The sequence below is a fragment of the Halichoeres trimaculatus genome, unplaced genomic scaffold (assembly GCF_033239565.1).
Source record: "Halichoeres trimaculatus isolate MK-OKI-2021-1 unplaced genomic scaffold, fHalTri1.1 fHalTri1_scaffold_7, whole genome shotgun sequence".
NCBI lineage: Eukaryota > Metazoa > Chordata > Actinopteri > Labriformes > Labridae > Halichoeres > Halichoeres trimaculatus.
Window position 1 is genome coordinate 17,879,764 of NW_027437185.1, and position 14,787 is coordinate 17,894,550.

Here is a 14,787-nt window from a genome sequence, read left to right on the forward strand (position 1 = left end):
AGGACACACAGAAAAAACATCACACTTATATTAAAAGTTCGTGTTAGTTCGTGTCACTTTCAATCTCTGTCCTTGCCGTACAACTGTCACATCAAAAACACAGTGCCCTCTCCAGCTAGCTGAGTCCTAAACTCACCTGATATGTACTGTGGCGTTTATGCTCTGTCCCATTCTCACTGCGACTCTTATTCCAGATATGATACGAGCTCGTCTGTCGTAGAAGAAGCGCTAGTTTTCTTTTTTGGAAGTGAAAGCCGCATTTTAGCGGTGCCAACATCGGCGCCATGTTTGAGAAGCAGGACGGCGGTTAGTCAACACGCCGGGAACTACGTCATATCCGGTCTACTGCGACGCTGTCAAGTGTCACACAGCTAGCAAGCAAGCGGCTTTACTTGTTATTAGCGTTTCTCTGGATCTATCGCCGTTTTGTTTGATTTCAACACGACGTGGTTTGTGGCCTGGAGGTTTCTAAACGAGGTCCTAATGCTGAGTTTGTAGTAGGTTCCCGCGTGAACCGGAGAATTTAACTTCTAAACAGCAGGCGAGGCTAAAGGAAGAACACGTTGTCTTCTTTGTCAGGCAGCGGGCAAGCAGTCAGTAAGTGGGTCGCTCGGTCAAGAAACGCCATCTGGCTGTAACATATTTCTTTAGACAAAAAACACCTTGATCTCGTACTCAGGATGCCATGCCACAATCAGCAACTGAACAATATCAACAGTGGCCAGGAGCACCCAATGAAGCAAGTACGGTTTGCAAACAGCAGCAGTGTGCCCGCAGTGCTGCCCAACTCTGAACCATCAGATGCCACCATACAGTCTAACAGTCAGGATAACACTGGACTCCCTCAGCTTAAACTGCTCCCCCTGAATGACCAGATCCGAGAGTTACAGACCATAATCAGAGACAAGTGAGTCCCTACTCTTCTTTCTCAGCATGCAGACCACTGCTAATGTCAATGCCTCGAATTCATCCTCTCTATGGTACTGCACTCAGACTGGAGGTTTTATTTTCTTACAATTCATGCAGCTACACTTGTGGGAGAGTTCTAGCATCTAAATTGTCATTACTTTGGTAGAATTTAATCCCAGAAAGGACATTTTCAAAACTTAAAAACTAAGAAATTGATTAGAACAAATACTGACTTAATATGACATGTTGTTTGGTGTGTGTGAAGTAGTGTCTGACATCGTGTCTGATCTGTATACGCTTGAAGCTCACCTTATGAAACATTAGTATTGACTTATCACAATATGTGGCTGATCTGGTGCCACATCATCAATCCCATTGTTCTAACTCCTTCTGTGCAGTCTTGACATAAGAGGTTTTGAAAAAAATTGGAAATGGGAAATGGAAAGTGTTTGTAGCATTATGTTTAGAAGTCAGACTGTTGACATCTTTGACAAATAGAGACAGATCCATATCTGGACCTCTGGTCAACTGCAGTGGTATGAATTGTTAAAAGTGACTTCCAGCTAAGGGCCCGGATAATTCAACCTGTCTACCAAAGACATCCAAAGCAGGCATGAATGGGAAAATGAGCATGAGACTTAAAGTTGAAACCTTTTCATTTTGGAAAGATTTTCATGTCTTTTGGAAAGTTTGCCAGCTCAAAGAACCTTGAAAACTTTATCTTGATCATAACGGGGGAGTTCAGTGGATTTGGTGCATGTCTTGTGAAAAGCACTTTTGAACTTCCTTCTCAGATGTTTGTCTTCATATTTTCAGAACAACCAGCCGAGGAGACTTTGTGTTTTGTGCCGATAGACTGGTAAGATTATAACTGAATACTGTATCCTGTTTTTGTGTAAGCTACGAGTTTTGAGCTCTTTCTTTATCTGAAAACAGATCAGACTGGTAGTTGAAGAGGGTTTGAACCAGCTGCCCTACTCAGAGTGCACTGTGACCACGCCAACAGGTAAGAATTGCTGTCTCTCAAAACTATATATATATATATATATATATATATATATATATATATATATATATATATATATATATATATATATATATATATATATATCTGAGCCAGATACTAATTTTGATAGCATTAGTGCTAAAATATGTACAACACAGAGATCCAGTCTAATGTTTTACCTCCAGCATATAAAGCTGAGTGGGCTTGTTCCCAGCAGCTACATCTGTCTGTGTTCCTGCTTCGTTCTCCCCTCAGGGTACAAGTATGAAGGTGTCAAGTTTGAAAGAGGCAACTGTGGAGTCAGCATAATGAGGAGTGGTAAGTTAAACCTTCTGTAGCTCACCTACCAAATTAGAGTCTTTCCTTTTGTCAGGACAAGTATTTTGTCTCCCATGCATATGTAATTTCTGCAGACGGTGCAGTGGTACTGTACACTGTGTTCTGAACATATTCATCAGGTCAGACTTTCTTGTGCCCCTAAGCTTTCATCGTTTAAGTGGCTTTTTTCTCTTGATGAGAATGGTTCATCATTTTAACTTCAAATAATATAAAAGACGAGTGTTACATGAGCAATGATGGGTACAATCTTGTAGAGAATGGGTTCTGAAAGCATCTCAGTCAGCAGAAGAGTCTCTTTTTTTCTCCTTGTGATTTAACATCCCTGTGTGAAAAAAAAACATTTATATTCTTTTACTTGACAGAGCATAAAGTCTAACCTTGAAAATAGTCAAAATACTAAATACCAAATAAAACATTCATCAAGAATTTATGACCCATGTGTTACATTGGTATTGCTAATTAATGTTTATACTCACACAACACTTCAGAATAGTGTGTGGCTCTTCTTCTTTATGAACAAAAACGATCATATCACAGAATTGATATCATGTAATGGAGCTTTAAAATCTGCTTTCTTTGCATTCAGCAGATTCAGTTGGTGTTGTATGATCCAAAGCTTTAGAAAGCTAGTAATGTCTGAGGTTAATGCTGAGGGAAAATATCACCCTTTTTTTAAAAAAAAATGGTTTCATTCATTTTTTGGTGACATTATAAAAGGGAACATTGGATACAAAGGCACATATTTTTTAATATTTTGAATCTTGACCTTTTTTTCTTTCTACACTGCACTTGTCTTGTCTTGCATGTTGCACTCTGCATGTTTGCAGAGTGGCAGTCTGTGTGGACTTCAGTACATAGTTCAGATTTTTTGAGGGACAAACAAAATTTTCTGAAAGCATTTTATTGATTATTTTCACTGTTTTTGTTTTAGTTTCTTACTACATAAAAAAATGTCAACACTACAGCTGTGTCATTATCATAAGGTAAAACAAAAAAGTTACCAAGTAATGTGAGTTTTGTCACAATGTGCAGAATGTCCAAAATGAACTAAGAACAGCAGAAAAAACTGTGCAAGTTATGTAAAAAACATTTTGTTAAAGGCTGTTAGTTCCAAGGTAGACTTTGTTAGACAGGTTTTTCTTTTTTAATCTCATTGCAATCTTTGTGGTAGACTTGGTTTTCCTTCAGAGCTGTAGCACTGACTCCAAAGAGCAATTTTATTGCATGAAAAAAGCTACAAGCAGTGATGATCACTGCATTATGAGTTTTGAAGCATCCAAATATTTGTTTCATACCTAGTTGTGAGAAGAGAAAAAAACAGGTTTATAACATTAAAGCTTTTTTGTATGCTGTTATACAAATCCACTTTCAGAAATATTTTTAGTTGTCTCAGGTCCTAAAATTTAGATTAGTTAAGAAGAGCTATATGACTTAATTTAGAGCTATTCAACGAAAAAAACATACTTTGGCAGAATATGCGTTTTTAAAGCTTTAAAAGTCATGAAACCTGCAGATGTAGCTGTCTTAGTTTTGTGTTGATTTGCCCAGAATTTATGACAAATTGTTTAAAAGTAGGACTTTGGGAAATATGATGGAAAAAAAATGAAAGATTTGACATTTGCCCATTAGAAGAAAGAAATTGCTGATTTCAGAGAGTTGCATGATGAGCTGACTCTCTACCCAGCTGTTTTATTTTTGATTGCAAAACATGAACTTGATTGTTACAGCGCCACACTGAGGTTAATGAGTGTCACTTTGCATGCATAAGCAGAGAGTAGAATTTGCAACACAGCTGCCATCTTATGTGCATCTGTCCAATGCAGAGAATTCACAACAAGAAGAAAGAGGAAAAAATGACAACAAAAAAATAACAGCTCCAGCAGGAAGCATCACTGTTTTGACATCTTAATAAACAACATTTTGATTTCACTTGTTTCTGTGGCTCACAGGTGAGGCTATGGAGCAGGGCCTCCGGGACTGCTGCCGCTCCATCCGAATTGGCAAGATCCTCATCCAGAGTGACGAGGAGACACAGAAAGCCAAGGTGTATTACGCCAAATTCCCCCCAGATGTGTACAGAAGAAAAGTGCTGCTCATGTACCCAATCCTTAGTAAGTCACAGAATTTATCTCACAGATGACTCCTGCTTGTTGCCCTTGGTAGCTCGTAAATGTCAAGAGCTGTCTATTTTTGTGCAAATGTAAAATCAGTTTCATGTATTTATTCATTCTGGGAAATGTCTTTTGAGTTGACCTTCAGCACCAAGTCCACATTTCCACATCAGGGCAGCCCATTCACACTGTTCTGATAATTATAGCACTCATGGGGGAAATTATACACTGCCTAGGAGATGGCCACCAAGCTGCTGAATAGCATAATAAGGGACAACAAAAATAGTATCTTAATAGCCTCGGTCTGCCGATGTCACAAAGCAGCATTTTTCTGCTTTCGGCTTTTGAAGAAATATGATGGAAACCGAGCCACGCTGAAGGTATATTTTATAATGTCAGAGTGATGGATCATATGGTTACACTAATGCATCCTAACAGGGTCAAAAATTAAAGCCTGTCAAGCAATCAGACTGAAGGGCAAGTCAGTCAGCTCCCAGCTTGGAACTTTTATCAGGAGCTAACATAATACGCCAGAACTATGCAATAATCACCTCCATATAAAAACCCAGTTGAATTATTTACCTGATGGATTTTATATAATGTGGCTCAGTGTGAGCTGAACATTTGATGCTGTGTCTGCAGGTACAGGGAACACTGTGATCGAGGCGGTGAGGGTGCTGATAGAGCACGGAGTGCAGCCTAGACATATCATCCTCCTCAGCCTCTTCTCCACGCCTCATGGTACGTCACCACAGACACATCGCTGACATCCGTTTACTTTTGTTTACCCACCAAATCACATGCTCAGACTGCAATCCTCTCTTCACCCCTGTTCCTGCTGTGTCATTGTCTTGGAACAAAACGTGCCTGGTAACTGTAATGCTGTCCAGCAGCACTGGTCGGCAATAGTTTAAGGAGCTCAATCACAAAAACAGGAAAAATTGCAGGTACTTTGTTTGTGCTGTGGCCTTTCAGTGAATAAACCTTAATTTTAACTTTTCTAAGTTCCATAATGAAAGAAGAAAACTGTTTTCTCAAAAGCAACGAAGGTCTCATCATGCACCTCTGAGGATAAAGCCTGCTGGTTTTAATTAATTTATTGTCATTCATTTACACCATTTTCCAAACACAGTGAAATTGAAAGTTTTATATAGATCAGTTAGTGTTAGTGTGCCAAGAGGAAAAGGATATCATTGTGTGAACTTGCATGATTAATGAGTGCACAATCTTTGAGTGTTTTGGAACAATTTTGGTTCCTTTATTTTGACTTCTTCTTCAAAAAAGCTTAAATTGGTATATTTGCAATTATGCTCAAATGCTATCCTTATAGAGAGATACATCTGTTATGTCCAGCATTTAAAAATGTATTGAATATTGGTCTTTAAACATTATATATGTATCATCAGCTGCAGGGTGGTAAAGCAGAGCTGCAGTGCTGAGACTGATGGGAACGAGATAAAAAGATTGAGGTAGCTAAGGCAGAACATCTGTGATGAACAAGTTAAAAACAAAACAGGAACAGGGCTCATCCTCTTGGACTAAATTTTCATTTTTTCGTTTTAACAAGGAAGTAACTAATTCAACAGCTTTACCAATAATGCTCAATATGTCAGGGACTTTAAACCCCACAAGAAAAGTTTAACACCTTTAAATTTCTCCTAGGGGCTAATTCTATAATCCAGGAGTTTCCAGACATCACCATCCTGACCACCGAGGTTCATCCAGTGGCTCCCACACATTTTGGACAGAGGTACTTTGGCACCGACTAAACCATCCGCAACCTGAGGAACATGATCTGCAATTTGTTTTCAAGTATATTTTGTGTTATTTAAATGTGTCTCATGTTCTCCTTAGTGTGCCAAATACTGCTACATTGTCTCCAAAGTTCCTAAACGGATATAAACTGAATAATCTGATGGATTGTATTTATTCACAAATGTTTTTGCTGTGCATACTCATGTGAAAGAGAGAAATACTGTAAACAGTACAAAGGGTTTCACTTGGATCATTTTATTTGCATGTTACAATAAATGATGGAAAATAAAAAATTTATATTTGTTAACAGACAAAAGAGAAGATGAGATGGTTTCAGTCCTTTGAATGGTTCAGAGGTTTCGAAGATGAGACGTGACACAATCACATACTCCAAAGACAGTTCATAAAGGACCAAACAGTGCTCAGAAAAATACTCACTCCCGTCTGCAAACTGGGAATAATTTGTCATCTTCACAGGTTATAAATATTTTACTTTTGATAAGAGCGCATTGCTTGAACAGTTTGTTTCAAGTGTCACTTGATGGAACAAAATATACAGACACTGCCTGCAGCAGTTATGAATCAGTAAACAAAATACACAGGGAAAAAACTGAACATTGCAACAATAAATAGACACAAGACTACAAGAAACACTCCACATCCACATCTTTTCTAACATTTAAACATGCTTTCAAACATGGAATCATACCTCGGATAAAAACGACACTGTTTAAATCAATAAGTGACATATGTGTAAGTATTTCTCAGGCATGAGCAGCATTTGATTTGGCTTACCCAACACAGTAGAAAACAGATCTGAGGAAGCAAGTTAAAAGTGTCAAACAGCATTGAGGTTTGATGCTTGAAGGCCCAACATCTGACTCACACTGGATATGAAGGTGTACTAACATGTACACTGGCTGTATATACAAGTCCATTAACTGATGGAATAATCTCAAAAACAATGCCAGTAGAAAACATTTAGAGCATTATATTTGCAAAGAACAGCTGATCCGTACCAACCAGTGGATGAAGATCAGTTTAAATATATGTACAGATATCAGCATTTTCAAAAAGCTCAAAAGAGGAAATAGACAAAGAAGATACTGTGTCCTCTCATGAAACTAAAACTAATTACGCATATTTTCCATTTTTTTTACATCCACACAAAGTGTAAATGTGCAGAGGATGGTGGCTATAGGGAAAAATAATTTAACAGTTATATTTAAAAAATATCACAGTATGTCTCATACAGCCATCCCCAACCTTTCTGATTTCTTTTAGGTGACAAATGTATTTAAAAAAAATCAACATAGCCAAAAGCATCTAATCAATGATATTTCATATATTCATATTTAAAGCAAGGACATGAAATCTGTATTCCTATGATCTATCAACAAATTCCCAGACAAAAAGAGGAAAATGTCCTGTATTATCTGTGGTTATTTGAGGACAGGAAATAAACATTATGTGTTCAGAAAGAACTGAGGATGACTGGATGTCCTACCAGCTTGTCTACATATTTGGGAGTTGTTTCCTCCTGTGATTTCTGTGCATCACCAGTGCATGTACAAAGCTAGCGAGCTAGACAGTTGCACAAGAAGAGAAGATAGTTGGACATGTCCAGCAATGATCTGCAGTCATCTTCACAACACTTCTCTGGGACTCCTCCTGCACAAGCTACAGACACAACAAGTTTGTGCCTGCCTGGTGTCTCCAAAGTTGTCAACCCCTGCTTCTTTTTGAATATATACTCTGATATTCAGACATATATCTCCAAACATTTTACTCTGCAGGTGCAAGCAAAACCACATAATTATGATGTCCAAGTTTTTTTCCTGTCTCCTGTCTTACAAGGTAATAATTATGGCATTTAATTGCAGTATTAATGACTGTTAAAGCAAGATATGAGAGGTTCTTAGATAAATAGGTGCCATGTACGATGGCACAGTCTACTCACGAGCAGGATGCAGATTACATTCTCAGGAGAAATAAACTCCCAAACATAAGAATAAATATATTTATAAGGCATAGGAAAACTGGATAATCTGCTTGATGAATGACAGTAAACTAAAATCTCATCCTAAATATTCTGCAAGAGCCAAACCAGTGCAGGCCAGACTTCTGAATCTTTTGAAGCACTAAAAGAGGCGCCCCTGGAGCATTATGGGTGTGAGGTTTTGATGCGGCCCTCCACAGATCAAACTCTGAGGTGCAACATTTTAAACTCACAGCACAGCTCTGAAACTGATTATGTACAGTAAAGGTAGAGAGGCAGACAAGGCTTCAATTAACACTACTCAAAAACTGACAGAGGCCGGTGCCTGGGGATAAACACCCAGAGGGAAACGATCAGTCCATACTCACTGTTGTCCTGTAGAAGGTCGATGATGCTACTGGTTACCGTCATGTACAACACCAGGCTTAGAGTGGCAATGTTAATACAAGTACAGGTTTTAAAGCACACCTTTGGCCCCCGCTCAGTATTTTTCAGTGTATGAACATCCGCATAGATTGGAATGCATGTGACTTGTGGTGCAGTGTGTTCGATGTCTCCTACACTCTGCTCCAGTAAAAGTAATCCACAACATTTAATTCCTACTCCTCCATCTCTATGGTGACAGAAGGTTCCTGGGGGTCCTGGTCCTCAGCTGAAATAAAAAAAAGGAAAAAAGGAGAAATGAAGACCTCAGCACGTGTTAACAATATTTTGCCTGAGGCCACCAGGTGGCAGCAGAATATTATGGTTAGAATTCAAACCCGGGAAACAATAATTCAGAGCCTCTGGATTATGAATTATCATGCAAATCACAGTTTGGTTAAAAGATTCATTCATTCATTCTTTCTTTCTCTTTTTTCCCTCTTCAGCAATCACATCTCTGTGTTATTCTACCAACTCATAAAAAGTGTCCTTGTCTGCTTTTCGTCTGGACTAAGGGTGACTTTCTCCAAAGGTTAATTAATGGTTTCGGGGTCTTGCGCAGCTCTGTGACTTGAAAACTGAGGACATGAAATGTAAAATAATATATTGGGCTCTTAATAAGAATCCAGATGAACTAGATCTGTGGATGCATTTTCAAGGAAATTTTAGTTGGAACTGGAGCAATAAAGTGAGTATCCCATTCAACTCACTCTCTTAAAAATTTGACAGGAATACTCTGGAGAAAGACAAATAAAATGATGAAGGCAGTTGACAGGAAAAGTTTTGTTTGAACAGAGACAAAAGACAAAGAAAGAGAAAGCTGTTGTTTTTTCCTTTGTTTAGCCTCAATAAGTAAAAGTGTAAAATAACAAGAGGTTATCAAATGAGGTTATCCAAAATAAACCTAATGTGATTGCAGGAAAATCAGCAAAGTAAGATAGTTTTCTGTTAGATTTGTTTTTTAAGTGTACACAAACGACTGTTTTTAAAGCAGGAAAAGGTTACATTAATTTTTCTGTTGGTGCTTCAAGATAAGCATTTACCTTTCTTACTTTTAATTAACATTAACTAATTCATTCAGGACTATTTTGTCTTGATGATTAATAGTTTTTTTTGACACATGACCTCAGTTGCAAGAGAACTCACACTTTTAAGCTTGTTGTTACTTGAAAGGAGCTTATTAAAATTTTGAACCTCTACCAAAGTGTTGACACTTACTTGTTACTCGGCTTCTACTCTATCTGAGTTCTTTTTTTTTAGTTTTTGACTGATTTTTAAAAAGACTGAAATTAGATTTGATGCATTTATATGACTTTTAAGAGGGAAAAAGACCATCAAAAACAAGACCAAAAGTTTGTACATTAAGATTTAATGCTTGTAATTGCTGTGAGGGGGAAGGTGTCAGACTAGAGGACTGACAACATACTGAACAAAAAACAGCCTCCTTCCACTTTATTTATTTATTTAACTAAAGAAGTGTTTAATGTGAGTGACCTCACTTTCTAGACAGAACAGGTCAAGGTTTCTGATAGTATTAATAGATTTACAGTACAGGATCAGCAGGATAAAAGGCATCACCTTTACCACAGAGGTGCATAGATGGACACAAACTGAAAGTTTTTCGTGGGAGTTTAAGAGAAATTTGAAATAGTGTTTTATATTAAACTTTCAAATCATCTTAATTTTGTGTAACTTTGGACACATTTTTGCTCAAAATCATATCTCCAGTGCCAACAGAAGCTCAGGGTCATAGCACATATTCAAACTGATGGCACTGCACTTTTTCCAAAGCTGAATTTTATCACCAGAGTACCAGTACGGTCTAGCAGTTTGGCTCCCAAACCATGAGGCTAGCCCTCAAGGCCCAGGGATCGGTTTCCTGCTCTATCCACTGTCCTGTCCTCTCTGGTTAAAGGTAGTGCTGCACGATTTGGGGAAAAGGTGCGATTTGCGATTGGGTGGACAATATTGCGATTGTGCTTGCGATTTAATAAAAAAGTTGTGTCATGATGAGTCTACTGACTTGCTTGGTTATCATGGAGAAAAATCTGAATTGCATGTGCTGACATTGCGATTGCTATTGCGATAACCTCTTTTGCGATTACGTAATTGCATGTGCTGACATTGCGATTACGATTGCGATAATCGTGCAGCCCTAGTTAAAGGTATAAAAAACCTAAAAAACTAATTCAAAAAAATGTTTTAGGTTGTGTTTCTTTCATCCCGGATCGTTCTCAGTGAAACACTGGAAACAGCACTTTTTTTTTTGTTAGAATCTTCAGAGAACAAGTGAAAAGACAAAACATGATTAATGCTAAATCTGCTGACTGTCTTTATACAAAATGTGCATCTTTTGCTCCACTTCTGCACTTAGTAAATACCAATACACCAGATGATCGGCTCGACTCTATTTCGGTGGAGATCTCCCAAAGGCAACTTCTGTAAAAGTCAGATATGGCGCCGGCTACAGGTCTGGCATGCTAGCTACAGTGTTTTCAGTCCCTCTGTGTTTCCGTGTAAGCGCAGATTTTTTCCACTGCGTTTTAACGTTTTCAGATGAAACGTTGTTGTGTAAACGGGCCTAAGTTAAAGGAACTCACCCAGGCTTCCCTCATCAGAGCCGTCTTCAGACTCCTCCCACATGTCCTCATTGGCTAGCAATGGGTTCCGGGTCTCAGAGCTGCGATTCTTCAAGGGGAAGTAGTGACCATTCCCTTGGCTGACATGGTTAAAAAATCAGAAAAGAAGATAGTGAGAAACAACAGACATGATTTTGTCCTCTCCATATATCCTCTCTGGTTTTATGTCACAGTCATATCTGACAGGTCAATGTTAACTGCAATTTATCCGTTACTTTGCATCGTTCATTCAATTTTTTTTCTCATGCATTGTGGTTGTAATATATACCAAACTATTTGGATTATTGTGGGTGTTTAAGCTGTAATACATTTTGACCATTTGTTCATGTGAATTCTGTCTCAAGGAGGACGCAGCAGGATTAAGGAAACAAGTTAGCCTTGTTTCACTTCCCAGTGTCGGGGTCATAGGGTCAGTGGCTTTTTAGGAGGAATTTTTGGTCAAATGCCAGAGAAAAAAAGAGGATCTGCTGTGTGTTCTGAGACACAAACAATATAGTTAGTTCCTCTCTTGCTCTTATAACTACATAGAAGATTCCATAGGGTGTAACAGGTACATTAAAGGACGTACACTGAACGCACACAAAGTGGGAATATTGCTGCGGTAACCCTGAAGTTGGATGTAATTTGATCTGAGCCTAACAGTGGATTTTGACTTAAAGCATTTGCATTCCTACTCTCAAATTTTTGAAAATGTTTTAATTTATAAATGTTCATGTTTGAGTATTTTTATGAATGAATGCTTTTTCTGCATGAAAAAATTCAATATAATAACTAAGGGCACAAAGGCAAGTTTAATTTGAGGGTTGGACTACTAAAGCACATCATCACTGCAGCTCTCATCTTGTTTTTAACAGGGCTTAACAACAAACTACTAGCTTTAAAGATGAACTAGAGGAGGGAAATCAACTTGTTATGCATCTTATTCACCTTGAGAGGACAGGGATGAACCACAGTCTTCGATCTTCTCCAAATACCTGCTGCAAATTTCTGCGTATGCCGACATTGAAGCCATTCCTGTCTGGTCCACTGACAAAAACTGGAGCTGAGAAGGCTTCTACAAAAGTGTAAAATACTACAGGTCATATTAAGCTCCCGTGCTTCAGTCTGACATATTTATTTTAACAAAGACCAACAACACTGGTTCCCAAATATGTAAACCCTTACCTAAAGTGGAACGATTCATGGCCACTAACCAACAGTGGTAGCCAAAGAGGAACATAAGACTGACGAAGAACATGAGTGCCACAAACATGAGAAAGAGGACATGAAACTTTGCAGGCCCATTTGGCAAGTCCCTCTGAGAGAGACAGACAGAAACAGAGACAGAGAGAGGAAGAAACTTGAGAAAAATGATGGGCTCTAAAATGGACACATCAAAGACTTTCGTTCTCTCTTGTTTTGGAGCTGCAAGAACAATAATTATGAGCCATTTAAAGTTCTTCTGTGAACCACTTATCAGATGCTGAGCACTGGGTAAAATAAAGAGTACTGTTACTCACCTCCCAGAATTTGAGGAAATACTGAAATACTGTTGCTGCAATGAACACACAGTACAGCATGGAGTATGAGAGAAAAAGCAGGAAGAACTTGTAGTTTGAGAAGCCCACACAGTTGTTAACCCTGAAGGGAAAAAAAACAGTTTTTCAGAACAAAATTAATGTTATTTTTGCACCAAATGTGGAAACACACTGTAGAGTATTGTATTGTAAGTTACTACTCACCATGGACAGTGATGGTCCATCTTTAAGACGCAGCTATAAAAGAAAATCACGATTTTTTTTATATCACTGTTTTTTTCAGTCCAACTATATTTCAACATCCTTTATATGTTTTCTGAACTGCTGCTTAGACTGGAAGGATGACATTTCTGAGACATAGTGTGCCAATGAAGCAACACCTTCTAACTATCACAACCAGACCAACAAATATCTCCTTGCCTAATGCAATCTCTCAAGATGACTGGTTTAAGGAGGAAAGAGTGACTTACGTTTCACAAACTGAGCAGTGGTGACAGCGGTCAGGCTTCAGTACCTGGCAGCGGTCACAGAACCTGATAGCTAAAGACAAGAAGATGGCCAGTTGAATTAACGACATTTGAGATGAGCTTCCCCCTTCTCGTACTTCCAGCAGCCTAGAACTTAAACTCGGCAATCAGCATTAATGAAAGAGATACACTGGCTGATTACACTGTATGGGGATGCTCAGGGTCACACACTGAGCTAATTGCTCTAACCTACTTCCTTTCAACGCACACAGATTGTGTGCATGATGATGGATGGCAGCTCATCTACCTTTCTGGTTTACAGTATGTCACGCAATAAGATATGTCCAGACTCAACGCTATATTTAAAGAGAAAAAATAACAAAACATTATACAACTCACCCCCAGACTGAGCTCGTGTGAAAATTGGCAGTTTTTTTGCAATGTCTACCAGGATCTGCTTCTGAGCATCTGGCCTCTCTTCGAACTCGTATCTTTGCTTGTCTGAGTATGACAGCTGAAACTAGAGCAGCAAAAATAGATCAAGATGAAACCTTTTATGTGCAAAAATTACAGTATGTTCAGTGTTGCCATTTTTTTTTATAACTCAGGATACCTTTTTGCATGGTGTTGCAGGTGGGGTAAATATAGACTTCCAGTATGTCCAAGAGAACATCACAAAGCAAACATGAAATACCAGTAGATAGACCACTGGAAGGACAAAACAACAGTCATGAAAACTCAAAAAAAAAAACATTGTACAGGTTAGCATCGTACACAGCTTGTGGCACTGACATGAGAGGGTAACTTACCTTTTTCTAAAGTATTGGTGATTGTGACTGTGGATAAAAAGACATGACAAATCATACCATCAGCCAGCAAAGTGGGATGTTTTTAACGGTTAATGTACACACGGAAATTACTGTTTAAAGAGGCATTGCATTGGCGGCTAACTCGACTAGCCAGTTGGACAGGTTGGTGCTAAGAGATAGAACATACGGTACTACCAACACAGTTTCATGTCATTTGAAATATTTTATTTTTGACTCCAAAAGAAGAAAAATAACTTCTGCCAGCCAAATGAAAGCCCACACCCTTAACCATATCCTTATAGTTTGCTATAACGAGATTCCTGTAAACACTGCTGTGCGGCAAACTACGAAGTCCCCACTTCATCGCTCAAAATCACAACAGCCGAGCACAGTTCCTCATACTTACAAATACATAGCTCAAATACGTAGGCGTAGTATGACCACAGCACCACCGAGGTTATTATAAGCACAGGTATCCAGGAGAAAACCCTTTGACAGCATCTCAAACCTCTGGAGAGAGCCATATTCCATATAACCCTTTTCTTATCTGCGATCGACTATCATTCCTTGGATTTGTTGGTGAGATCGGCGAGCGATTCAATTAGCCTTAGTGCTGAGGCAGACCAGTGAGCAGGTAAACAGATCCTTTGACATGTTCATTCAAATTACTTTAGTGTTCTTGAACAAAATTCAAGCAATATCTCTGTCAGTATCACTAGTAAGACCAGTAAAGCCTGACCTGTTGAGAAAACTATCCCTGAATTAAGTTTTTTTTAATTGGTTTCCTGTAAAAGCAGGTCATTTTTCAAAAAT

At 38.5% G+C, this 14,787-nt stretch overlaps 3 protein-coding genes across 5 annotated transcripts in view; 1 reads left to right on the plus strand and 2 right to left on the minus strand.

The window, feature by feature from the left end:
- Nucleotides 1–347, minus strand: part of abcb7 (ATP-binding cassette, sub-family B (MDR/TAP), member 7) — a 22,688-nt gene extending 22,341 nt beyond the window's left edge. For both annotated transcript variants that reach the window (XM_074673437.1, XM_074673436.1), the window contains exon 1: nucleotides 137–347. In XM_074673437.1, coding sequence (XP_074529538.1) covers nucleotides 137–286 — 150 coding nt within the window. In that variant the 5' untranslated portion in view covers nucleotides 287–347. The remainder of the gene's footprint in view (nucleotides 1–136) is intronic.
- uprt (uracil phosphoribosyltransferase (FUR1) homolog (S. cerevisiae)) lies at nucleotides 335–6,401 on the plus strand. 2 transcript variants are annotated; one of them, XM_074673440.1, is made up of 8 exons: nucleotides 335–597; nucleotides 680–907; nucleotides 1,726–1,768; nucleotides 1,846–1,915; nucleotides 2,171–2,233; nucleotides 4,204–4,365; nucleotides 5,008–5,106; nucleotides 6,028–6,401. In XM_074673440.1, exons 2-8 carry the CDS (start codon nucleotides 681–683, stop codon nucleotides 6,132–6,134), a joined length of 771 nt encoding a protein of 256 aa, XP_074529541.1. In that variant the 5' UTR covers nucleotides 335–597; nucleotide 680; the 3' UTR covers nucleotides 6,135–6,401. The 2 variants fall into 2 exon arrangements, with proteins under 2 accessions (XP_074529541.1, XP_074529540.1); XM_074673439.1 differs by having other exon boundaries at nucleotides 335–907.
- Nucleotides 6,402–6,423: 22 nt separating this feature from the next.
- zdhhc15b (zDHHC palmitoyltransferase 15b) lies at nucleotides 6,424–14,542 on the minus strand. The gene is made up of 11 exons (XM_074673438.1): nucleotides 14,381–14,542; nucleotides 13,975–14,001; nucleotides 13,779–13,873; nucleotides 13,565–13,685; nucleotides 13,169–13,238; nucleotides 12,903–12,935; nucleotides 12,681–12,801; nucleotides 12,346–12,478; nucleotides 12,109–12,235; nucleotides 11,143–11,261; nucleotides 6,424–8,771 (listed from the first exon to the last, which is right to left on the minus strand). Exons 1-11 carry the CDS (start codon nucleotides 14,496–14,498, stop codon nucleotides 8,719–8,721), a joined length of 1,017 nt encoding a protein of 338 aa, XP_074529539.1. The 5' UTR covers nucleotides 14,499–14,542; the 3' UTR covers nucleotides 6,424–8,718.
- Nucleotides 14,543–14,787: the final 245 nt, after the last annotated feature.

Coding starts and splice junctions, on each gene's coding strand:
- uprt (XM_074673439.1), top strand. CDS start 681: ATGCCATGCCACAATCAGCAACTGAACAATATCAACAGTGGCCAGGAG. Junction 908..1,725: donor CAGACCATAATCAGAGACAA/GTGAGTCCCTAC, acceptor TCATATTTTCAG/AACAACCAGCCGAGGAGACT. Junction 2,234..4,203: donor AGTCAGCATAATGAGGAGTG/GTAAGTTAAACC, acceptor TGTGGCTCACAG/GTGAGGCTATGGAGCAGGGC.
- zdhhc15b (XM_074673438.1), bottom strand. CDS start 14,498: ATGGCTCTCTCCAGAGGTTTGAGATGCTGTCAAAGGGTTTTCTCCTGG. Junction 13,239..13,564: donor CACACGAGCTCAGTCTGGGG/GTGAGTTGTATA, acceptor TCTTGTCTTTAG/CTATCAGGTTCTGTGACCGC. Junction 8,772..11,142: donor CTCTGATGAGGGAAGCCTGG/GTGAGTTCCTTT, acceptor TTTTTATTTCAG/CTGAGGACCAGGACCCCCAG.